Genomic DNA, 26226 nt, shown 5'->3' on the forward strand with positions numbered 1-26226 from the left:
TTTTCTGTTCTGTAACCACATTATGGATCGTTATTGCTGTTTGACAATGTGGGCAATAATCCGTACACTATCAGTGCACTAGAGCGGACATTTTGAAAAAATGTTAAAGTTGTAAGTGTAAAAAGTTGTTAACAATGAAAAGAAAAATTACAGGTACGTTATTTAAACAGCTGTAGCCGTGGAGACGTGGAGAATCACGTGGAGACCTGTAACACCCGATTTCAGAAGACTCATTCTCACTGCTATTCAGACTCTATCATGATGACAGTGATTTCAGAAGATTCACGCTAGCTGATATTCAGACTCTATCATGATGACAGTGATTTCAGAAGATTCACGCTAGCTGATATTCAGACTCTATCATGATGACAGTGATTTCAGAAGACTCACGCTAGCTGATATTCAGACTCTATCATGACGACAGGGATTTCAAAAGATTATACAAAGTTTATAGAGGTTTAAACACAGCGGTGTGGGAGAGGGGGGTGGGAGTATACAAAGTGTATAGAGGTTTAAACACAGCGGTGTGGGAGATGGGGGTGGGAGTATACAAAGTGTATAGAGGTTTAAACACAGCGGTGTGGGAGATGGGGGTGGGAGTATACAAAGTGTATAGAGGTTTAAACACAGCGGTGTGGGAGATGGGGGTGGGAGTATACAAAGTGTATAGAGGTTTAAACAGCAGTGTGGGAGATGGGGGTGGGAGTATACAAAGTGTATAGAGGTTTAAACACAGCGGTGTGGGAGAGGGGGGTGGGAGTATACAAAGTGTATAGAGGTTTAAACACAGCGGTGTGGGAGATGGGGGTGGGAGTATACAAAGTGTATAGAGGTTTAAACACAGCGGTGTGGGAGAGGGGGGTGGGAGTATACAAAGTGTATAGAGGTTTAAACACAGCGGTGTGGGAGATGGGGGTGGGAGTATACAAAGTGTATAGAGGTTTAAACACAGCGGTGTGGGAGATGGGGGTGGGAGTATACAAAGTGTATAGAGGTTTAAACACAGCGGTGTGGGAGATGGGGGTGGGAGTATACAAAGTGTATAGAGGTTTAAACACAGCGGTGTGGGAGATGGGGGTGGGAGTATACAAAGTGTATAGAGGTTTAAACACAGCGGTGTGGGAGATGGGGGTGGGAGTATACAAAGTGTATAGAGGTTTAAACACAGCGGTGTGGGAGATGGGGGTGGGAGTATACAAAGTGTATAGAGGTTTAAACACAGCGGTGTGGGAGATGGGGGTGGGAGTATACAAAGTGTATAGAGGTTTAAACACAGCTGTGTGTGGGAATACTAAGTGTATAGAGGTTTAAACACAGCGGTGAGACTGAGCACTTCTCTTCGGAATGTGGCTATATTTGAATTTCCACAGCTGTGTGGGAGGGGGTGGGAGTATACAAAGTGTATAGAGGTTTAAACACAGCGGTGTGGGAGAGGGGGGTGGGAGTATACAAAGTGTATAGAGGTTTAAACACAGCGGTGTGGGAGATGGGGGTGGGAGTATACAAAGTGTATAGAGGTTTAAACACAGCGGTGTGAGAGAGGGGGGTGGGATTATACAAAGTGTATAAAGGTTTAAATACAGCGGTGTGGGAGAGGGGGGTTTCTTGCATTATCAAGACAAACAAATAGACACAACTTTGCAATTCTCCAGTTTTGTTTTTGTTAGAGGCTGCAGCTGAACCTTAATGAAACATCAGCCCCTTTCCACTACTGTACCGCTTATCCCATTGAGGTATGCAATGGTCCAGCCTTGAGGAGGTGATCCACTGAGCTGACTAGCAGGCGTTCTAATCTCATTGGTTCCAGCAATCTCTCCTCTGGCGTCTTGGAGACTGAGCACTTCTCTTCGGAATGCATGGCTATGTTTGAATTTCCATATGGGAAAACTGTACTGTAGCCAAGCACAGGGGCTGCTGATATACAAGTGCATCCAGATGATGAGAAGGCAGTCCTATAAATAACAGTGATTTTAGATTTTTTTTTTGTCTTCATATTTGTGAACCTTGCATAAGAGTGCTCATTAGTAGAGGACCAGGTTGGGCTTGTTTCAATGGCTTGTTTTAGACATTTTTAAGTTCTATCGCAGCCCTTGTGGCACCAAGAAACATGTGGTGATAACAGTATTGCTTAATAAATCTCTTGACTGTAAAGACAATGTGGATAAATGGGAAGCAGTGGTAATTACTCTTCAAGTGACTCTTGACTGAACTCCAGATATTCCATAAGTAGCACAGATTTAGGAAAATCTAGACCCCCCCCCCCCCCCCCCCCACACACACACACACACAAAGAAGCCTGGGAAATCGATTATTAAAATGCTATTGATTAAGTTCAATAGCAGAATGATGCAATACATTGGAAGATAGGAAGATAGTTTTTTTAATTTGTTGTTACTAGTTTTTTTAATTTGTTGTTACTATTTCTACTGCTACTCTCCCTTGTGGTGTATCTATGTGCGTCTCCCTGGCTGTGGTGTATCTAGCAGCGACAGACAGGCGACAGGTTCCGCGTCTCCCTTGCTGTGGTGTATCTAGCAGCGACAGGTCCCGCGTCTCCCTTGCTGTGGTGTATCCCGACAGGTTCCGCGTCTCCCTTGCTGTGGTGTATCTAGCAGCGACAGGTTCTCCCTTGCTGTGGTGTATCTCCGACAGGTTGCGTCTCCCTTGTGTGTGTATCTAGCAGCGACAGGTTCCGCGTCTCCCTTGCTGTGGTGTATCTAGCAGCGACAGGTCGCGTCTCCCTGGCTGTGGTGTACAGGTTCCGCGTCTCCCTTGCTGTGGTGTATCTGGCGGCGACAGGTTCCGCGTCTCCCTGGCTGTGGTGTATCTAGCGGCGACAGGTTCCGCGTCTCCCTGGCTGTGGTGTATCTAGCAGCGACAGGTTCCGCGTCTCCCTGGCTGTGGTGTATCTAGCAGCGACAGGTTCCGCGTCTCCCTGGCTGTGGTGTATCTAGCAGCGACAGGTTCCGCGTCTCCCTTGCTGTGGTGTATCTAGCAGCGACAGGTTCCGCGTCTCCCTGGCCGTGGTGTATCTGGCGGCGACAGGTTCCGCGTCTCCCTTGCCGTGGTGTATCTGGCGGCGACAGGTTCCGCGTCTCCCTTGCCGTGGTGGATCTGGCGGCGACAGGTTCCGCGTCTCCCTTGCCGTGGTGTATCTAGCGGCGACAGGTTCCGCGTCTCCCTTGCTGTGGTGTATCTAGCAGCGGCGACAGGTTCCGCGTCTCCCTTGCTGTGGTGTATCTAGCGGCGACAGGTTCCGCGTCTCCCTTGCTGTGGTGTATCTAGCGGCGACAGGTTCCGCGTCTCCCTTGCTGTGGTGTATCTACAGGTTCATCTAGCGACAGGTTCCGCGTCTCCCTTGCTGTGGTGTATCTAGCAGCGACAGGTTCCGCGTCTCCCTGGCTGTGGTGTATCTAGCAGCGACAGGTTCCGCGTCTCCCTTGCTGTGGTGTATCTAGCAGCGACAGGTTCCGCGTCTCCCTTGCTGTGGTGTATCTAGCAGCGACAGGTGCGTGCTGTGTATCTAGCAGCGACAGGTTCCGCGTCTCCCTGGCTGTGGTGTATCTAGCAGCGACAGGTTCCGCGTCTCCCTTGCTGTGGTGTATCTAGGCGACAGGTCCCGCGTCTCCCTTGCTGTGGTGTATCTAGCAGTTCCGCGTCTCCCTTGCTGTGGTGTATCTAGCAGCGACAGGTTCCGCGTCTCCCTTGCTGTGGTGTATCTAGCGGCGACAGGTTCCGCGTCTCCCTTGCTGTGGTGTATCTGGCGGCGACAGGTTCCGCGTCTCCCTTGCTGTGGTGTATCTGCAGCGACAGGTTCCGCGTCTCCCTTGCTGTGGTGTATCTAGCGGCGACAGGTTCCGCGTCTCCCTTGCTCCCTTGCTGTGGTGTATCTAGTGCGACAGGTGTATCCCTTGCTGTGGTGTATCTAGCAGCGACAGGTTACGCGTCCTCCCTTGCTGTGTCCCTGGCTGTGGTGTATCTAGCCCTCTCCCTGGCTGTGGTGTATCTAGCAGCGACAGGTTCCGCGTCTCCCTGGCTGTGGTGTATCTAGCAGCGACAGGTTCCGCGTCTCCCTGGCTGTGGTGTATCTAGCAGCGACAGGTTCCGCGTCTCCCTGGCTGTGGTGTATCTAGCAGCGACAGGTCCCGCGTCTCCCTGGCTGTGGTGTATCTAGCAGCGACAGGTTCCGCGTCTCCCTGGCTGTGGTGTATCTAGCAGCGACAGGTTCCGCGTCTCCCTTGCCGTGGTGTATCTAGCAGGCGGCGACAGGTCCCGCGTCTCCCTTGCTGTGGTGTATCTAGCAGCGACAGGTTCCGCGTCTCCCTTGCTGTGGTGTATCTAGCAGCGACAGGTTCCGCGTCTCCCTCGCTGTGGTGTATCTAGCAGCGACAGGTTCCCCTGGCTGTGGTGTATCTAGCAGCGACAGGTTACGCGTCTCCCTGGCTGTGGTGTATCTAGCAGCGACAGGTTCCGCGTCTCCCTGGCTGTGGTGTATCTAGCAGCGACAGGTTCCGCGTCTCCCTGCTGTGGTGTATCTAGCAGCGACAGGTTCCGCGTCTCCCTGGCTGTGGTGTATCTGGCTCCCTTGCCGTGGTGTATCACAGGTTCCGCGTCTCCCTTGCTGTGGTGTATCTGGCGGCGACAGGTTCCGCGTCTCCCTTGCTGTGGTGTATCTAGCAGCGACAGGTCCCGCGTCTCCCTTGCCGTGGTGTATCTGGCGGCGACAGGTTCCGCGTCTCCCTTGCCGTGGTGTATCTGGCGGCGACAGGTTCCGCGTCTCCCTTGCCGTGGTGTATCTGGCGGCGACAGGTTCCGCGTCTCCCTGGCTGTGGTGTATCTGGCAGCGACAGGTTCCGCGTCTCCCTTGCTGTGGTGTATCTAGCAGCGACAGGTTCCGCGTCTCCCTGGCTGTGGTGTATCTAGCAGCGACAGGTCCCGCGTCTCCCTTGCCGTGGTGTATCCGGCGGCGACAGGTCCCGCGTCTCCCTGGCCGTGGTGTATCTGGCGGCGACAGGTTCCGCGTCTCCCTTGCCGTGGTGTATCTGGCGGCGACAGGTTCCGCGTCTCCCTTGCCGTGGTGTATCTGGCGGCGACAGGTTCCGCGTCTCCCTTGCCGTGGTGTATCTGGCGGCGACAGGTTCCGCGTCTCCCTTGCCGTGGTGGATCTGGCGGCGACAGGTTCCGCGTCTCCCTTGCCGTGGTGTATCTGGCGGCGACAGGTTCCGCGTCTCCCTTGCTGTGGTGTATCTAGCAGCGAGGTCCCGCGTCTCCCTGGCCGTGGTGTATCAGGTTCCGCGTCTCCCTTGCTGTGGTGTATCTGGCGGCGACAGGTTCCGCGTCTCCCTTGCTGTGGTGTATCTGGCGGCGACAGGTTCCGCGTCTCCCTTGCTGTGGTGTATCTGGCGGCGACAGGTTCCGCGTCTCCCTTGCTGTGGTGTATCTGGCGGCGACAGGTCCCGCGTCTCCCTTGCTGTGTATCTAGCGGCGACAGGTGTATCCCTTGCCGTGGTGTATCTGGCGGCGACAGGTTCCGCGTCTCCCTTGCTGTGGTGTATCTGGCGGCGACAGGTTCCGCGTCTCCCTTGCCGTGGTGTATCTGGCGGCGACAGGTTCCGCGTCTCCCTTGCCGTGGTGTATCTGGCGGCGACAGGTTCCGCGTCTCCCTTGCTGTGGTGTATCTAGCGCGACAGGTGCGTCTCCCTTGCCGTGGTGTATCTAGGCGGCGACAGGTTCCCGCGTCTCCCTTGCTGTGGTGTATCTAGCGGCGACAGGTTCCGCGTCTCCCTTGCTGTGGTGTATCTAGCTGGCAGCGACAGGTCCCGACAGGGTCCCGCGTCTCCCTTGCTGTGGTGTATCTAGCGGCGACAGGTCCCGCGTCTCCCTTGCTGTGGTGTATCTAGCAGCGACAGGTTCCGCGTCTCCCTTGCTGTGGTGTATCTAGCAGCGACAGGTCCCGCGTCTCCCTTGCTGTGGTGTATCTAGCGGCGACAGGTTGAGTTGTTCCCTTACTGTGGTGTATATAGCAGTGACAGGTTGTGTTTTTCCCTTACTGTAGTGTATATAGCAGCGACAGGTTGAGTTGTTCCCTTACTGTAGTGTATATAGCAGTGACAGGTTGAGTTGTTCCCTTACTGTAGTGTATATAGCAGTGACAGGTTGAGTTGTTCCCTTACTGTAGTGTATATAGCAGTGACAGGTTGAGTTGTTCCCTTACTGTAGTGTATATAGCACAGGTGACAGGTTGAGTTGTTCCCTTACTGTAGTGTATATAGCAGTGACAGGTTGAGTTGTTCCCTTACTGTAGTGTATATAGCAGTGACAGGTTGAGTTGTTCCCTTACTGTAGTGTATATAGAAATGACAGGTTGAGTTGTTCCCTTACTGTAGTGTATATAGCAGTGACAGGTTGAGTTGTTCCCTTACTGTAGTGTATATAGCAGTGACAGGTTGAGTTGTTCCCTTACTGTAGTGTATATAGCAGTGACAGGTTGAGTTGTTCCCTTACTGTAGTGTATATAGCAGTGACAGGTTGAGTTGTTCCCTTACTGTAGTGTATATAGCAGTGACAGGTTGAGTTGTTCCCTTACTGTAGTGTATATAGCAGTGACAGGTTGAGTTGTTCCCTTACTGTAGTGTATATAGCAGTGACAGGTTGAGTTGTTCCCTTACTGTAGTGTATATAGCAGTGACAGGTTGAGTTGTTCCCTTACTGTAGTGTATATAGCAGTGACAGGTTGAGTTGTTCCCTTACTGTAGTGTATATAGCAGTGACAGGTTGAGTTGTTCCCTTACTGTAGTGTATATAGCAGTGACAGGTTGAGTTGTTCCCTTACTGTAGTGTATATAGCAGTGACAGGTTGAGTTGTTCCCTTACTGTAGTGTATATAGCAGTGACAGGTTGAGTTGTTCCCTTACTGTAGTGTATATAGCAGTGACAGGTTCCGCGTTTCCCTTACTGTAGTGTATATAGCAGTGACAGGTTGAGTTGTTCCCTTACTGTAGTGTATATAGCAGTGACAGGTTGAGTTGTTCCCTTACTGTAGTGTATATAGCAGTGACAGGTTGAGTTGTTCCCTTACTGTAGTGTATATAGCAGTGACAGGTTGAGTTGTTCCCTTACTGTAGTGTATATAGCAGTGACAGGTTGAGTTTTTCCCTTACTGTAGTGTATATAGCAGTGACAGGTTGAGTTGTTCCCTTACTGTAGTGTATATAGCAGTGACAGGTTGAGTTGTTCCCTTACTGTAGTGTATATAGCAGTGACAGGTTGAGTTGTTCCCTTACTGTAGTGTATATAGCAGTGACAGGTTGAGTTGTTCCCTTACTGTAGTGTATATAGCAGTGACAGGTTGAGTTGTTCCCTTACTGTAGTGTATATAGCAGTGACAGGTTGAGTTGTTCCCTTACTGTAGTGTATATAGAAATGACAGGTTGAGTTGTTCCCTTACTGTAGTGTATATAGCAGTGACAGGTTGAGTTGTTCCCTTACTGTAGTGTATATAGAAATGACAGGTTGAGTTGTTCCCTTACTGTAGTGTATATAGCAGTGACAGGTTGTGCTTTTCCCTTACTGTAGTGTATATAGAAGTGACAGGTTGAGTTGTTCCCTTACTGTAGTGTATATAGCAGTGACAGGTTGAGTTGTTCCCTTACTGTAGTGTATATAGCAGTGACAGGTTGAGTTGTTCCCTTACTGTAGTGTATATAGCAGTGACAGGTTGTGCTTTTCCCTTACTGTAGTGTATATAGCAATGACAGGTTGAGTTGTTCCCTTACTGTAGTGTATACAGCAGTGACAGGTTTAGTTGTTCCCTTACTGTAGTGTATATAGCAATGACAGGTTGAGTTGTTCCCTTACTGTAGTGTATCTAGCAGTGACAGGTTGAGTTGTTCCCTTACTGTAGTGTATATAGCAGTGACAGGTTGAGTTGTTCCCTTACTGTAGTGTATATAGCAGCGACAGGTTCCGCGTTTCCCTTACTGTAGTTTATATAGCAGTGACAGGTTGTGCTTTTCCCTCACTGTAGTGTATATAGCAGTGACAGGCTGCTCGTGGGATGTGCAGCAATGCAGGTTGAGTGAACCTAGTTAGGCATTCACTACCATCACACCACTTATGTTCTTGGGACATGTTTCAATTCATTTGATCTGCAGCACGGCAGCTGTAGTTAATGGTGTGTCTGGGGTACGACTCCCCCATGCAGGGAATGTATTTAAATGAGTTCTATAGTGTTTGTTAAATTACTTCCCTATTACACCAATTAGTATTGTGTCCCATTTGCCAGACATATATGCAGGGGGTACAGTTTTAATCCAATCAAAATAAATGGCCCTTTCACATACAGCGTGGGATTTTAGAAAAAAGATTTCCTCTGGCTGTGCCTCCTGCACTTTGAGTTATTTTTTCCCCAAATAGTCATGGCTGAATAATAACACTCCACCTGCATGATGTTCCTTTCTGTCTGAAGAGAGCCATATGCCTTTTTTTCTCCTTGCCCAGGTAACTATCCGAGGCCGCCAAATTATGGAGGGGCACCAAGTGCCAACTACAGTGGAGCAGGTCCTGGCATGAGCAACAGCTTGGGTATGAACGCCAGCAGCCCGATGCACGGGCAGGGTCCTGGGCAGCCCTGTGGCTCCATGCCCCTGGGCCGGGGGCCAGCGTCAGGCATGGCCAGCAGACCGTACCCTGGAAGCATGAGCAACATGACTCCCAACTCTCCTAGCATGCCTCAGCAGGCTGTCCAGGGGATGGGCCCCCCTCTGCCCTCCATCAACCGCAAGGCTCAGGAGGCCGCCGCTGCCGTCATGCAAGCAGCTGCTAGCTCCGCCCACAGCAGGTTAGTGTAACCATGGAGACAGAAGCAGGATCCATGTTCAGTTTTTTTGTTGCAGTTGCAGTTGTAGGCCAGTGATTCACTTTGAGCGCTGAGTGGGTTGAGATGTGTCGGTCTGGAAGTCTGCTGTTAAAGACAAGGCTATAAAACATTAGAGTCATTCCATCCCACCATGAGATTGTGCTCGCCATACATGGCTGGCGCAGAACAAGCCACAGTATACAATAAAAATCACCCATCATCAAGCCCATCTCTCGTGGTCAATAAATGATCAGTGCTAACATAATGCTTTATAGCTGATCATGCTGGAGGTTAGTAATCTGCAATTTGTTTGCACAGGAGATGAGAAAGATTCCTCATGTGCAGTAAAAGATCAAACCATGTTTATCTTAAAATGATTGAATTGGTGTTGCTCGCTATAATTAAGAGGACAGGAGCATGGATGAATGTGCAATTCCACCTGTGCTGTTGCCTCTAAACTGTTTATAGCTTATGAACCAGTTAAAAATAAATACAAATAAAATCACCATGTCATGCCACACTGTTTTAATCTTGAACATCAAAGAGAGAAAGGACTGTAAAAATGTCTTATTTCACTTCAGGGTCTGAAAATATTAAACATAATATTTATAAACGCAGAAAAAACTAGCATTGACACATTCAAAATGGATCATTGTGGATGGGTATACTGCACCTTAACCAAATGCCTTTATGCCAGCCCTGTATAAACTCTAGAGAATCCTCACAGCCAGGCTGGCACTCTGTTTAAAATACTGAACCCGTTACTGCACAGGGTATGTTCCCATGCTGTTCTGTTTGTTTTTGTGGCGGTCTCTTGATTGAGAGGACTGTGTGTACACTGTTCATTTGTTTATGCGAACACATTCATGTTACTGGTGGGTTTTACTGTATTGGTCGTCACTGTATATCTGGGACTATTTGTTCCATCAGCTTCAGATTTTGTCAAACCTTGGTTCTGGATTTGAAATAATAATTCAGCTTTTTAGGGGTTGCAATCCTCCGCCCGTCCCTCTCCTTTCTCTTCCACTTCCACCCCACGCGACTAAAGAATTTACATTTGGATTCCCGTTGTTTACTGAGAAGGTTTTTATTTGTTTGTTTTAATAGACGTGCTGGTGATGTCTTGAGTTATATGAGACCAGCAGTGCAGTGAAGCCACAGAAAGCTGTTCTTTTATTAGAGACCAGCAGTGGAGTGAAGCCACAGAAAGCTGTTCTTTTGTCCCAATTTAGGCTGGCATACGTTAAGTCACCTGTCTACTCCAGCCAGGCTGGGTCCGGGGGACGGGGCATGTTCATGCAGCAACACCCAAACTACAGTCAGGCTCCCATGGTGCACCAGCCAGACCAGTGCAGGTAGGAGCGGCACTACCACACTTGGAATCTTTTGCCATTTGCTGGCATGTCTGTGTAACCCAGATGTACTCTGCCCACAGGACAGCCTGTGTGGCCTGCTCTGTACTAACCTGTGGAGACCATGTGCATGCCACACCGTACCTGCACGGCTTCTGCTTGTCTTTCTGTTTATTGTGTGTTTGTTGTTTTAGTTTTGAGTGCTTGTTGTTATTTATTATGATACATGATGTTTCACTTTTGATGTTGTCATATCGTTGTGTATTGAAACAGCTACTGCCTGCTTGGGGGGTTTCACTGGCATCATGTAATATGCAGTTCAGTGTGATTTCCGTGTGCTTCAGTTACAGCATCAGTTATTTGCATGGTCACTGCTAGGGTGATGTCCTCTTAAAGCTGAAATGGGGTTTCTCTTCATGGCACAATAAAGGCTTAAAAGACGTATACACTGTCATCAGTGCTGAATGCAACTAACCTGTCGGCACAGTAAGAGCTGCCTGTTTTAGTATAAAATTGAACATGATTGCTGAGCGCTGCAGCTGTAAAGTCAATTCTTCTGTGGGTACTGGACCATTGCAGTGTTAGGCAGGTCCTCTTCAATGTATTATCGTTACACAATTCAAGCTGATTCAAACCTCAATTCAATCCTAGCCCCTCAGTAAGTACTTTGATATTATTGGCAGCTCCAAAATAACGCGCACTGGCTGTCTAATTCCATGGTGTCGTGACAATGGGCTAGCTTATATTTAGAGATGTGGTGCTGGGCAGGGACTGAAATCGATTGAACCAAACCTCAAAAGACAGGTTGCTGGTTGCAGTTTAAGGGTGTAGCAATAAATCTTTAAGCAGCTATTTCCTGACTCCCCACACATTCTAAGGAGCAAGGAGATGAATAATCTGGGACTTCGGGGTAAAGAAAACTGAGCTGTGCACAGTAACACCCTTCGAGCTGTGCACAGTAACACCCTTCGAGCTGTGCACAGTAACACCCCCCGAGCTGTGCACAGTAACACCCCCCGAGCTGTGCACAGTAACACCCCCCGAGCTGTGCACAGTAACACCCCCCGAGCTGTGCACAGTAACACCCCCCGAGCTGAGCACAGTAACACCCTTCGAGCTGTGCACAGTAACACCCCCCGAGCTGTGCACAGTAACACCCCCCGAGCTGTGCACAGTAACACCCCCCGAGCTGAGTCACAGTAACACCCCCCGAGCTTCGAGCTGTGCACAGTAACACCCCCCGAGCTGTGCACAGTAACACCCCCCGAGCTGTGCACAGTAACACCCCCCGAGCTGTGCACAGTAACACCCCCCGAGCTGTGCACAGTAACACCCCCCGAGCTGTGCACAGTAACATCCCCCGAGCTGTGCACAGTAACACCCCCCGAGCTGTGCACAGTAACACCCCCCGAGCTGTGCACAGTAACACCCCCCGAGCTGTGCACAGTAACACCCCCCGAGCTGTGCACAGTAACACCCCCCGAGCTGTGCACAGTAACACCCCCCCGAGCTGTGCACAGTAACACCCCCCGAGCTGTGCACAGTAACACCCCCCGAGCTGTGCACAGTAACACCCCCCGAGCTGTGCACAGTAACACCCCCCGAGCTGTGCACAGTAACACCCCCCGAGCTGTGCACAGTAACACCCCCCGAGCTGTGCACAGTAACACCCCCCGAGCTGTGCACAGTAACACCCCCCGAGCTGTGCACAGTAACACCCCCCGAGCTGTGCACAGTAACACCCCCCGAGCTGTGCACAGTAACACCCCCCGAGCTGTGCACAGTAACACCCCCCGAGCTGTGCACAGTAACACCCCCCGAGCTGTGCACAGTAACACCCCCCGAGCTGTGCACAGTAACACCCCCCGAGCTGTGCACAGTAACACCCTTCGAGCTGTGCACAGTAACACCCCCCGAGCTGTGCACAGTAACACCCCCCGAGCTGTGCACAGTAACACCCCCCGAGCTGTGCACAGTAACACCCCCCGAGCTGTGCACAGTAACACCCCCCGAGCTGGTCACAGTAACACCCCCCGAGCTGTGCACAGTAACACCCCCCGAGCTGTGCACAGTAACACCCCCCGAGCTGTGCACAGTAACACCCCCCGAGCTGTGCACAGTAACACCCCCCGAGCTGTGCACAGTAACACCCCCCGAGCTGTGCACAGTAACACCCCCCGAGCTGTGCACAGTAACACCCCCCGAGCTGTGCACAGTAACACCCCCCGAGCTGTGCACAGTAACACCCCCCGAGCTGTGCACAGTAACACCCCCCGAGCTGTGCACAGTAACACCCCCCGAGCTGTGCACAGTAACACCCCCCGAGCTGTGCACAGTAACACCCCCCGAGCTGTGCACAGTAACACCCCCCGAGCTGTGCACAGTAACACCCCCCGAGCTGTGCACAGTAACACCCCCCGAGCTGTGCACAGTAACACCCCCCGAGCTGTGCACAGTAACACCCCCCGAGCTGTGCACAGTAACACCCCCCGAGCTGTGCACAGTAACACCCCCCGAGCTGTGCACAGTAACACCCCCCGAGCTGTGCACAGTAACACCCCCCGAGCTGTGTAACACAGTAACACCCCCCGAGCTGTGCACAGTAACACCCCCCGAGCTGTGCACAGTAACACCCCCCGAGCTGTGCACAGTAACACCCCCCCGAGCTGTGCACAGTAACACCCCCCAAGCTGAGCACAGTAACACCCCCCCGAGCTGTGCACAGTAACACCCCCCGAGCTGTGCACAGCTGTGCAACACCCCCCGAGCTGTGCACAGTAACACCCCCCGAGCTGTGCACAGTAACACCCCCCGAGCTGTGCACAGTAACACCCCCCGAGCTGTGCACAGTAACACCCCCCGAGCTGTGCACAGTAACACCCCCCGAGCTGTGCACAGTAACACCCCCCGAGCTGTGCACAGTAACACCCCCCGAGCTGTGCACAGTAACACCCCCCGAGCTGTGCACAGTAACACCCCCCGAGCTGTGCACAGTAACACCCCCCGAGCTGTGCACAGTAACACCCCCCGAGCTGTGCACAGTAACACCCCCCGAGCTGAGCACAGTAACACCCCCCCGAGCTGTGCACAGTAACACCCCCCGAGCTGAGCACAGTAACACCCCCCGAGCTGAGCACAGTAACACCCCCCGAGCTGTGCACAGTAACACCCCCCGAGCTGAGCACAGTAACACCCCCCGAGCTGTGCACAGTAACACCCCCCGAGCTGTGCACAGTAACACCCCCCGAGCTGTGCACAGTAACACCCCCCGAGCTGTGCACAGTAACACCCCCCGAGCTGTGCACAGTAACACCCCCCGAGCTGTGCACAGTAACACCCCCCGAGCTGAGCACAGTAACACCCCCCCGAGCTGTGCACAGTAACACCCTTTGAGCTGTGCACAAGTAACACCCCCCGAGCTGTGCACAGTAACACCTCTCGAGCTGTGCACAGTAACTGAAAGCAGGTGGAAGCCTGGGAAGATGTCTTCTCAATTTGATCTAGCCTGAAGGTATCAGACTTGATGGATTTTGTACCCCATCAAGGACATGGGTTAATGTTGCTCCAAATTCAGTGTCTTCCTGAACTATTACATACGCAATAATTCTGAATTTAGAACAACTGAAAGAAACTGAATTTCAGTGACAAATGTTTCTCGTTGAGCGTTTTGGTTATATTTGTGATTTCCAGCTGCATGCATGCATATCAGTTTACTGTGCAAGACTGCTCAATGAAAGAAAGAACAAAGAGCAACAACTAATTAGCACAACTAATAACAGAATTAACAAGATAACAGCACTCCCTTATACAAGCAAAGTGTAATCCTGTGCAGTGAAAACACATTAAAGCAGAGGGTGGCATTGTAAAGCTGAAGTGTTTGTCATGGAATTTAAGTGTCTTGATCTGTAATCTGACACTTTCTCCAGGTGGGTTTGCGTGAATCAAGGCAGATGAAACCAAGAAGAGGTACCTGATATATTTCAAATGATTACATTCATACACAGTAAACTGGTGTGCATGTTACTGTCTGAATCCAAGTCATAACCTGGCCCCTTGTGTCAGCGCACACTGTAGTGACGTACTTTTAAACAGATACAGTGTGCAGCAGCATGCATTACAGTACACCACTCTTCTATTGTAATTCACAAACACATTTTAACAGGGGCAGCAGCAATCCCTGTAGTGTGTCAAATCCCATAACCTGCTGCTGCTGGTGAGAGTGTGTTGATGTTGCATCTCAGTGGACTGTCCTGTATTACAGTTTATAAGTAATAAATAAAAGTGACTGGGGATCAAAGCCCACAAGCTCCCTTCCCAAAGGCGCCTTTGCTCACCACGTTAGGTTTGCGTTTGAGTCCCTGTGAATCTCCGGTCCCCAGAGAGCCTGTTGTAATGTTCATTTTCCCAGGCTGTCAGTGACACAGCATCCATTACGGGTGGGTTTCCACCTGAGTGCAGTGCATGTGAAGCAGGGTGATCCTCTACAAAAGCACTCAGAGTATGCATCTCTCCTTGCATTTTCATGCCTCTGTTGTCACTCTTCCTGTTGCCCATAATAAAAACGATTAAAAAAAAAAGAAATTACACAAGCTAGCAAAATGTGCCACTGTACACTACTTCACGTGGAGTGTTTCACCTGTCCTGATTCAGCTGGCTTTTCCAAAGATCCACTTTTGACGCTGTTTCTGCAGTGGGGTTAATATCAGTAGGGTCTTCAATTCAGAAGCAGCTGAAGTTCTCATGAAACATGGATTTATTTTCTCAGTTTCCCTGGTAACAAATCATATCATCCCTGGAACGTCATCTGAAGCAAAGAACAGGGGCTTTTTGCTGATGACAAATCACAATGTGGAGCGTACAGCAGCAGAACTGCTGGGCTGGAATGTACACGTATAAACACGTGGGTCATGACAAATAGAACATTTCCCATCAGATCTCGGACATGAAAGCACATGGTTAAACTATAAAAAAATGATTTTCACATTTAAAAAAAACAACAAAGTGAAATACTGAAAACTGAGAATAAGTAAAGTTAGCACACTATAATGTTAGCACACGTTTTGCTCATACATTGTAATGTTAGCACACGTTTTGCTCATACATTGTAATGTTAGCACACGTTTTGCTCATACATTGTAATGTTAGCACACGTTTTGCTCATACATTGTAATGTTAGCACACGTTTTGCTCATACATTGTAATGTTAGCACACGTTTTGCTCATACATTGTAATGTTAGCACACGTTTTGCTCATACATTGTAATGTTAGCACACGTTTTGCTCATACATTGTAATGTTACCACACGTTTTGCTCATACATTGTAATGTTACCACACGTTTTGCTCATACATTGTAATGTTACCACATGTTGTTATGCTCATACATGGCTCATAGTGCCTTCTGGAGACCAACAATCGACCATTTCTACTTCCTGCTGTGAGTGACCAGTTATTTATTTATAGAGTCGTTACTTCATAACACATCATTCTTTTGTGCTTTGTGTTTAACAGGCAAAGCAGCTACCCCAGTATGACTCAAAGTGGCATGATGGGCTCAAACTCCTGCTACAGCCAGCCCATGAACAACAACTCAGGGGCGATGAACCCACAAGGCCCTGCCTACAACCTGGGCAGCAGCTCTGCAGGTAAGGATGCCATCAAAGCACACAGCTGGAGGGGAGGGGGGCAGTTTCTGTATATGGGCATATAGTAGCAAAATTAAAAATAAATGTTCATTTCATTCAGATTGGTGCCTTTGAGGTTTTGAACTGCCTGTCTGAAACAGTTCTTTACTACCAGGCTCTGCTTTCTCCACTCTACTTGAGATTGGCCATAATGCATTGCACACCAACGTTTCCTCGGTTATTTGGCTTTTCCGCTGGGTCGTAGTGGAGACTCTATACTGACTATACAAATACATTATTGAGAAAGTTTTAGTACTGCTGCAGTGTGAGGGAGACATGTCCCCTGCGTCCCCTGTTTAAATGACACCTATGAGCAAACCACTGCAACACAGCTCTGAGCGTGCTCCAGCTCATTCCTGTGTAAATTACACACGGCTCTAGAGCGTGCTCCAGCTCATTCCTGTGTAAATTGCACACGGCTCTAGAGCGTGCTCCAGCTCATTCCTGTGTAAATTACACACGGCTCTGAGCGTGCTCCAGCTCATTCCTGTGTAAATTGCGCACGGCTCTAGAGCGTGCTCCAGCTCATTCCTGTGTAAATTGCACACGGCTCTAGAGCGTGCTCCAGCTCATTCCTGTGTAAATTGCACACGGCTCTAGAGCGTGCTCCAGCTCATTCCTGTGTAAATTGCACACGGCTCTAGAGCGTGCTCCAGCTCATTCCTGTGTAAATTGCACACGGCTCTAGAGCGTGCTCCAGCTCATTCCTGTGTAAATTGCACACGGCTCTAGAGCGTGCTCCAGCTCATTCCTGTGTAAATTGCACACGGCTCTAGAGCGTGCTCCAGCTCATTCCTGTGTAAATTGCACACGGCTCTAGAGCGTGCTCCAGCTCATTCCTGTGTAAATTGCACACGGCTCTAGAGCGTGCTCCAGCTCATTCCTGTGTAAATTGCACACGGCTCTAGAGCGTGCTCCAGCTCATTCCTGTGTAAATTGCACACGGCTCTAGAGCGTGCTCCAGCTCATTCCTGTGTAAATTGCACACGGCTCTAGAGCGTGCTCCAGCTCATTCCTGTGTAAATTGCACACGGCTCTAGAGCGTGCTCCAGCTCATTCCTGTGTAAATTGCACACGGCTCTAGAGCGTGCTCCAGCTCATTCCTGTGTAAATTGCACACGGCTCTAGAGCGTGCTCCAGCTCATTCCTGTGTAAATTGCACACGGCTCTAGAGCGTGCTCCAGCTCATTCCTGTGTAAATTGCACACGGCTCTAGAGCGTGCTCCAGCTCATTCCTGTGTAAATTGCACACGGCTCTAGAGCGTGCTCCAGCTCATTCCTGTGTAAATTGCACACGGCTCTAGAGCGTGCTCCAGCTCATTCCTGTGTAAATTGCACACGGCTCTAGAGCGTGGTCCAGCTCATTCCTGTGTAAATTGCACACGGCTCTAGAGCGTGCTCCAGCTCATTCCTGTGTAAATTGCACACGGCTCTAGAGCGTGCTCCAGCTCATTCCTGTGTAAATTGCACACGGCTCTAGAGCGTGCTCCAGCTCATTCCTGTGTAAATTGCACACGGCTCTAGAGCGTGCTCCAGCTCATTCCTGTGTAAATTGCACACGGCTCTAGAGCGTGCTCCAGCTCATTCCTGTGTAAATTGCACACGGCTCTAGAGCGTGCTCCAGCTCATTCCTGTGTAAATTGCACACGGCTCTAGAGCGTGCTCCAGCTCATTCCTGTGTAAATTGCACACGGCTCTAGAGCGTGCTCCAGCTCATTCCTGTGTAAATTGCACACGGCTCTAGAGCGTGCTCCAGCTCATTCCTGTGTAAATTGCACACGGCTCTAGAGCGTGCTCCAGCTCATTCCTGTGTAAATTGCACACGGCTCTAGAGCGTGCTCCAGCTCATTCCTGTGTAAATTGCACACGGCTCTAGAGCGTGCTCCAGCTCATTCCTGTGTAAATTGCACACGGCTCTAGAGCGTGCTCCAGCTCATTCCTGTGTAAATTGCACACGGCTCTAGAGCGTGCTCCAGCTCATTCCTGTGTAAATTGCACACGGCTCTAGAGCGTGCTCCAGCTCATTCCTGTGTAAATTGCACACGGCTCTAGAGCGTGCTCCAGCTCATTCCTGTGTAAATTGCACACGGCTCTAGAGCGTGCTCCAGCTCATTCCTGTGTAAATTGCACACGGCTCTAGAGCGTGCTCCAGCTCATTCCTGTGTAAATTGCACACGGCTCTAGAGCGTGCTCCAGCTCATTCCTGTGTAAATTGCACACGGCTCTAGAGCGTGCTCCAGCTCATTCCTGTGTAAATTGCACACGGCTCTAGAGCGTGCTCCAGCTCATTCCTGTGTAAATTGCACACGGCTCTGAGCGTGCTCCAGCTCATTCCTGTGTAAATTGCACACGGCTCTAGAGCGTGCTCCAGCTCATTCCTGTGTAAATTGCACACGGCTCTAGAGCGTGCTCCAGCTCATTCCTGTGTAAATTGCACACGGCGCTAGAGCGTGCTCCAGCTCATTCCTGTGTAAATTGCACACGGCTCTAGAGCGTGCTCCAGCTCATTCCTGTGTAAATTACTGTGATGGGGAGCCCCGCCCCTTTGTATAAACGTGCACTATATTATTTGTATTATTACTATTATTTTCATTCTAATTATGGCTGTTTTGTTTTTATAATATAACTATCTGTATTGGCTTTGTTATTGTGATTTGTTGTTATTATTGTTATGATTTATTATTGTTTGGTTTGCAATTGTGTATTAGTTAAATAGGTATTATTGTTTATAATGATTTGTATTTGTGTGTGTAGACAGGTGAAAGCCGGCTGTGATTTTATTGTTTGTATCGGCAGGGAGAGGGTTAACTTCCTCTCCCTGTCTACATGTGTGGTCAGGTGATAAGTGATTGCAATTGTTTCATTAGCTCCTGACCACCTGCTATATAAGGTCTCGCTGTCAGAGCATGTGGAGAGAGTGTAGGAAGAGTTTGGAAGAGCTTGGGAGATAAACTAAGAGAATAATTTAAAATTAAGATTCCTTTTGTATTTTGAAAGTGTTTTGTTTTATTTAGTTTTTGTTTACAATAAATAAAAATGCTGCATTGCCACTGCAGTTTTGGCCCTGTATTTCAGTGTATTTGTGTACCGCCTCCTGGTTCTGATGTCACCACCCACACCACAACCCTCATATCCTGACAATTCGAGCATGATCCAGCTCACTCACCACCATTGACTCCTGAGGTTTGGATCAAAGAACCAGGCTGGCAGATATTTGTATTTCTAAGATGTAAGAGCATTGCCCCACGCAATGTTGCAAGAGTTGGTATAGCGTTCACAAAACAGAAAGAAGATTCAGACTTTCATGGTAGCTGAAAATGCAATGCTTCCGATATTTTATAGCTTATATTTGTATTTTGTATTTCCAGAACCTTGAGTCACTATTAATAACTAAGCAGTGACTGTATTTAGACCCAACACTGTTCAGAGCAATCGAATAGATGCCCATCAAATCATATAAAAGGTGATATTTAAATTGAACAGTTCAGTATAACAGATTAAAACCAAAACAAAAAAATCATCTTCCTGGGCTTCAGTCCTTGCCAAGCCAAAAACATTCAGAGTGACGCTAGTTAAGTCACTGGATGTGTCTAGATCCTTTGTGCTGGGTTTAACTGCATTCATCAAGAACCAATTCTCTGATATCAACAAAGCATGGTAAAAGAAAAAAGAAGGCAAACAACCTCAGTCTTTGAGCTGTGATGATGAATACCTTCTTTATAACAGAGCGTCTCAGCTACTGCCTTGACCAGCGGGGTTACCTTCTATCAACTGCAGTCTTTGAGCTGTGATGATGAACACCTTCTATATAACAGAGCGTCTCAGCTACTGCCTTGACCAGCGGGGTTACCTTCTATCAACTGCAGTCTTTGAGCTGTGATGATGAACACCTTCTATATAACAGAGCGTCTCAGCTACTGCCTTGACCAGCGGGGTTACCTTCTATCAACTGCAGTCTTTGAGCTGTGATGATGAATACCTTCTATATAACAGAGCGTCTCAGCTACTGCCTTGACCAGCGGGGTTACCTTCTATCAACTGCAGTCTTTGAGCTGTGATGATGAACACCTTCTATATAACAGAGCGTCTCAGCTACTGCCTTGACCAGTAGGGTTACCTTCCATTCCTGGAGTGTTTTTGAAGTTATGAATGAAGTATACACATGTGCTGTATCAGTTGCAGTAAATGTTTATAATATGTTGCTATTTCATTTTGTCCAGTAAGATATGCCAGCTGCATACCGGTTAGACCCGCTGTACGTGAAGGAATCCAGTTACAATCTAAAGAATCAATTCCTGAGTTCATTCCTGAGGTTAAGTGTGCCTGGGGCTGACAGACTGTTTGCATGTCATTACCCTTCGGGCTGGAATGCCCACCCTAATTAAACTCTTCCTACCGTATTATAGAGGATGATAAGGTTGTGAATGCTTCTGCTTGACATTACACTGGAATTAATATGATAGGTAAGTAGAGCACAAAGACTCATATCTCAAGGGCTCTATCCTGCCTAATAATTAAAGAGGGACTAATTCATGTGTATTCGGAATAGCGGAATGCGAGTTGGGCGTCATTGTAAAGAGACGAGCAAGGAAGGGGCGGGGTTAAAATCGTTCATTCCGTGATGTCATATTTATAGTGGTACAATAAAAAATTACAAAAACGCTTCATCATTGTAATGTTTTATTAAAATAAAGTAAATGACTAAAATGCAAGTTCAAATTGTCCAGTGCATCAGGTTGACATTGTGCTGTCAAAGAAAGTATTTCTGTGTTAGAACAGTATGGGAAGTACAAACAATTTCTGGCATGGACTTCAGTGAACTGGAAAAGGAATATAATAATAATATTGGCACGTCTGCTATTGTGTAATATTGTAAAAAACTTCTTAAGACATAACAGCACCAAGGCATATTCAGAGTTCTAGTTGCAGCACACTATAGGGAATATTAATAATGAAATCTGTCCTGTAGGTCAGTCACATAGTGGTTTTTTAATGTGTGTTTGCTCTACTTGAGGATCCCCCTTGCAGAATAGTTGGCACATTCCTAACGTGCCCCCAGTGCTGCTTTTATAAATAGCTCTAAAACTGGCAGGTGACACAAGCAGACCTCACAGTGCTGCTTTCTCACCGTCCCCTGCTGCACAAACCCAGGACCAGGCTCCAGGTATTAGCCCATTACCTCTGTGTGGCGTGCCAGTGAATTCACTGGAGTCCCTCACACTGCTGGAATTAAGACTGACCACTTTGTAAAACATGGTAATACACGGATGTGGACAATAAGCTTTGTACTGTGGGCAATGTGTGGAGTTGTGGGATCGCTTCACTGCATGCACACTGCTCTCCTGGTAGACAGGCAGAGCTACGGAATTTGCAGCAGAGCTGTGTAACTAAAATGACTTGAACATTCCCTTAGAGATAGGGCTGTGTCTGGGAATGAGTGTGTTCCTTTCAAAGGTCCCATCTAAAGCAGTCATTCTGTGGCTTCAGTATGCAAAAGGTGAAGTGGCCAGTGTTATTTGTATGTTTTAGTGCAATGATGGTTTACATTTGGGTTCCAGTACTACTTTACAAATGCATTTAATTAACATTTAATAGGACAGATATTGTTTGTAAATGAAAGGTTACTAATTAAAAATAAACCCTTTTTTAATTAGGATATGATATATAACTATGCAGGGAGGTTTTTAGAAAGGATGTAGGATCCTTGAGGCTATGTGAAGAATCTGGACACAAAATCAAAAGTCAGTTATGTACATCTTATTTTTGATAAATTATGAGTTTATTTTGTTTTTAATTCCATGCTTTGTTTTTGATTATTATTATTTTTTTGTAATTTACTTTGATTTACACCAAAACTGTGAAAGTATAGTAAATACATTTTAAAGTTTCAGTCGGTTCTGATGAACAGTGCAACCTCATTGTCTTGAAACAGTGTTTTCATTGTTTGCAGTGACAGACTGTTATGAATGAGTTTGTTTGTGTTTAGAAATCAATTCACACATGAAAAAGGTGATATAATAATTTGGATTGTATACAAGTGGTTTGTGAACAGTGAAAATAAGCAGCCGTTAAAGCAGACTTTGTGAGGTGAGACGAAGCTGATTCCCTTCAGATGAAAATTCAGTGTGGGGCAGATCTGAGTACAAACACAAACCCTGACAGTTCAGTACAGCGCAGATCTGAATACAAACACAAACCCTGACAATTCAGTGTGGTGCAGATCTGAGTACAAACGCAAACCCTGACAATTCATTACATTGCAGATCTGAATACAAACACAAACCCTGACAATTCGTTACAGCGCAGATCTGAATACAAACACAAACCCTGACAATTCATTACATTGCAGATCTGAATACAAACACAAACCCTGACAATTCGTTACAGCGCAGATCTGAATACAAACACAAACCCTGACAATTCGTTACAGCGCAGATCTGAATACAAACACAAACCCTGACAATTCAGTGTGGTGCAGATCTGAGTACAAACACAAACCCTGTCAATTCATTACAGCGCAGATCTGAGTACAAACACAAACCCTGACAATTCATTACAGCGCAGATCTGAGTACAAACGCAAACCCTGATAATTCATTACATTGCAGATCTGAATACAAACACAAACCCTGACAATTCAGTGTGGTGCAGATCTGAATACAAACACAAACCCTGACAATTCAGTACAGTGCAGATCTGAGTACAAACACAAACCCTGTCAATTCATTACAGCGCAGATCTGAGTACAAACACAAACCCTGACAATTCATTACATTGCAGATCTGTATACAAACACAAACCCTGACAATTCGTTACAGCGCAGATCTGAATACAAACACAAACCCTGACAATTCAGTACGGTGCAGATCTGAGTACAAACACAAACCCTGTCAATTCATTACAGCGCAGATCTGAGTACAAACACAAACCCTGACAATTCATTACAGCGCAGATCTGAGTACAAACGCAAACCCTGACAATTCATTACAGCGCAGATCTGAGTACAAACACAAACCCTGACAATTCATTACAGCGCAGATCTGAGTACAAACACAAACCCTGACAATTCATTACAGCGCAGATCTGAGTACAAACACAAACCCTGACAATTCATTACAGCGCAGATCTGAATACAAACACAAACCTTGACAATTCAGTACGGTGCAGATCTGAGTACAAACACAAACCCTGTCAATTCATTACAGCGCAGATCTGAGTACAAACACAAACCCTGACAATTCATTACAGCGCAGATCTGAGTACAAACACAAACCCTGACAATTCATTACAGCGCAGATCTGAGTACAAACACAAACCCTGACAATTCATTACAGCGCAGATCTGAGTACAAACACAAACCCTGACAATTCATTACAGCGCAGATCTGAGTAAAAACACAAACCCTGACAATTCATTACAGCGCAGATCTGAGTACAAACACAAACCCTGACAATTCAGTGTGGTGCAGATCTGAGTACAAACACAAACCCTGACAATTCATTACAGCACAGATCTGAGTACAAACACAAACCCTGACAATTCATTACAGCGCAGATCTGAGTACAAACACAAACCCTGACAATTCATTACAGCACAGTTCTGAGTACAAACACAAACCCTGACAATTCATTACAGCGCAGATCTGAGTACAAACACAAACCCTGACAATTCAGTGTGGTGCAGATCTGAGTACAAACACAAACCCTGATAATTCATTACAGCACAGATCTGAGTACAAACACAAACCCTGACAATTCATTACAGCGCAGATCTGAGTACAAACACAAACCCTGACAATTCATTACAGCGCAGATCTGAGTACAAACACAAACCCTGACAATTCAGTGTGGTGCAGATCTGAGTACAAACACAAACCCTGACCTGTCTTATGTTCTACTTGTAAAATACCCAATAACTGCTCTAGCAAAACACACGTAATGTGTGCTATGCAATCAGACCCACTACTAGGTATTCAAGCAGTTCTCTAAGCATGTTTGTTTACCTGGAATATACTGACTGAGATGGCATCGGCAGTCCAGCCTGGGTGGGACTGTGCCTCAGAAAGAGAACTTATTGTTGTTTTCAACCACCAGACCTTCTTGAACCCAAAGACATACGTGAATCAGCCCAGCACGCATCACTGGGGCCTTGCTGTAATTAAAGACAATGATTTTCTCAGGCAGGGTTGCACAGTGGGTTACTGGGATTCAGAGCTAGGCACTCTTGTGACACAGTTATTGGGTTGAGCCCTTTTACCCTGTGCTGGCTACTGATCTATCCCATTTCTCTTTTCTTTACCCTTTGTGTTTGGTCAGGTCTCATGGGTCTGGCAGGGGACATGATGAATGCTGCTGACCCAAAGCTGCCCCTGAAACCAGAGAGTAAAGAGGACAGCATCCCTTCACTGGAGTCCAAGACCAAGGTATCCTCCCTTCAGCGTGTGGACAGCATCCCTTCACTGAAGACCAAGGTATCCTCCCTTCAGCATGTGGACAGCATCCCTTCATTGGAGACCAAGACCAAGGTATCCTCCCTTCAGCATGTGGACAGCATCCCTTCACTGGAGACCAAGACCAAGGTATCCTCTCTTCAGCATGTAGTGCCGCTGTGTCCAAGCATGCAGTTTTAAAACCTTGCCTTTTTATTGCATTGCATGTGTTTCTTCCATTCTCACCTTCCCACAAGCGTTTTCCATTTCAACACATGGATCTGAAAGTTACCGGTTCTTACAGCATTTGTTTTGGTTATTTGACTTTATTTCTAACATAAGCCAGGGAGGATGTCAAGTGGGATTAGGAGGCTTGTTTCCGCACTCAGCAGGGCTTTTTTTTGTGTTTTTTGTGTTTTCTCTGGCTTCAATAATGGCTTTCAGAAGCCACCGCAGAGGCCTTCGTAATGTTCTGCTTTCATGCCCTGTTTTGCTCAGCAGGGCACAGCTTTCTATAAAGAGCGGGCATGCCCATCGTTTAGCATTTCATCTGCGCTTCAGAATAAGCATGGTGGCTTATTGACTTCAGCTGAGCATCTACACAGCTCTCTAATGACTCCTTGATTCATTTGTACTTATTCTGTCAGTGTAGCTGTATCGCGTTACTACAGTGAAACCTGCTTGAAAGACCATGACTGTCCAATGGGAATGTCCACAGGCACCCCTGCTCTTCAGCACAGCAGTCTTGACAAGGAGATGGTGTGAGAGTTCAACAGCATGGCTGTTAAACATGGTCCTTGAGTAGCCGTAACACACTGGAGGTTATTTACATATCAGAGCTTCACAGTAACATGGACGTAGCTGCACATTATTTAAAGTCTCAGGGAATGTCTACAAGTGTTGTTGTACAGTACGTGGCACTGCAGAAAACCCTGTTTGAAGAGAAACACTGCGCTGTGAGGGGAACTGTTTCTGTTCAACTGTGGGGTCTTGGAGGAACAGGTTTCACTGTAAAAGCATTTTAAAAAGTGTGTGTGTGTGTGTGTGTGTGTGTGTGTGTGTGTGTGTGTGTGTGTGTGCGTGTATGTATATGTGTATGTACAGTACTGTGCAAAAGTTTTAGGCAGGTGTGAAAAAATGTAAAAGTAAGAATGCTTTCAAAAATAAACATGTTAGTAGTTTATATTTATCAATTACCAAAATGCAAAGTGAGTGAACAGAAGAAAAATCTACATCAAATCAATATTTGGTGTGACCACCCTTTGCCTTCAAAACAGCATCAATTCTCCTAGGTACACTTGCACACAGTTTTTGAAGGAACTCGGCAGGTAGGTTGGCCCAAACGTCTTGGAGAAATAACCACAGTTCTTCTGTGGATTTAGGCAGCCTCAGTTGCTTCTCTCTTCATGTAATCCCAGACAGACTCGATGATGTTGAGATCAGGGCTCTGTGGGGGCCATACCATCACTTCCAGGACTCCTTGTTCTTCTTTACGCTGAAGATAGTTCTTAATGACTTTCGCTGTATGTTTGGGGTCGTTGTCATGCTGCAGAATAAATTTGGGGCCAATCAGATGCCTCCCTGATGGTATTGCATGATGGATAAGTATCTGCCTGTACTTCTCAGCATTGAGGAGACCATTAATTCTGACCAAATCCCCAACTCCATTTGCAGAAATGCAGCCCCAAACTTGCAAGGAACCTCCACCATGCTTCACTGTTGTCTGCAGACACTCATTTGTGTACCACTCTCCAGCCCTTCGGCGAACAAACTGCCTTCTGCTACAGCCAAATATTTCAAATTTTGACTCATCAGTCCGGAGCACCTGCTGCCATTTTTCTGCACCCCAGTTCCTGTGTTTTCATGCATAGTTGAGTCTCTTGGCCTTGTTTCCACGTCAGAGGTAT

At 47.6% G+C, this 26226-nt stretch overlaps 1 protein-coding gene across 7 annotated transcripts in view; it reads left to right on the forward strand.

Moving 5' to 3' along the window:
* LOC121317647 (AT-rich interactive domain-containing protein 1B-like) overlaps nt 1-26226 on the forward strand; it is a 233649-nt gene that overhangs the window by 181486 nt on the left and 25937 nt on the right. For 6 of the 7 annotated variants that reach the window (XM_041253804.1, XM_041253806.1, XM_041253807.1 and 3 more), the window contains 4 exons: nt 8500-8839; nt 10090-10212; nt 15720-15853; nt 24207-24469. In XM_041253804.1, the coding sequence (XP_041109738.1) occupies nt 8500-8839; nt 10090-10212; nt 15720-15853; nt 24207-24469 (860 nt within the window). The remainder of the gene's footprint in view (nt 1-8499; nt 8840-10089; nt 10213-15719; nt 15854-24206; nt 24470-26226) is intronic. The other variant, XM_041253809.1, reaches the window with a different exon arrangement.

Source organism: Polyodon spathula, chromosome 6 (assembly GCF_017654505.1).
Source record: "Polyodon spathula isolate WHYD16114869_AA chromosome 6, ASM1765450v1, whole genome shotgun sequence".
NCBI lineage: Eukaryota > Metazoa > Chordata > Actinopteri > Acipenseriformes > Polyodontidae > Polyodon > Polyodon spathula.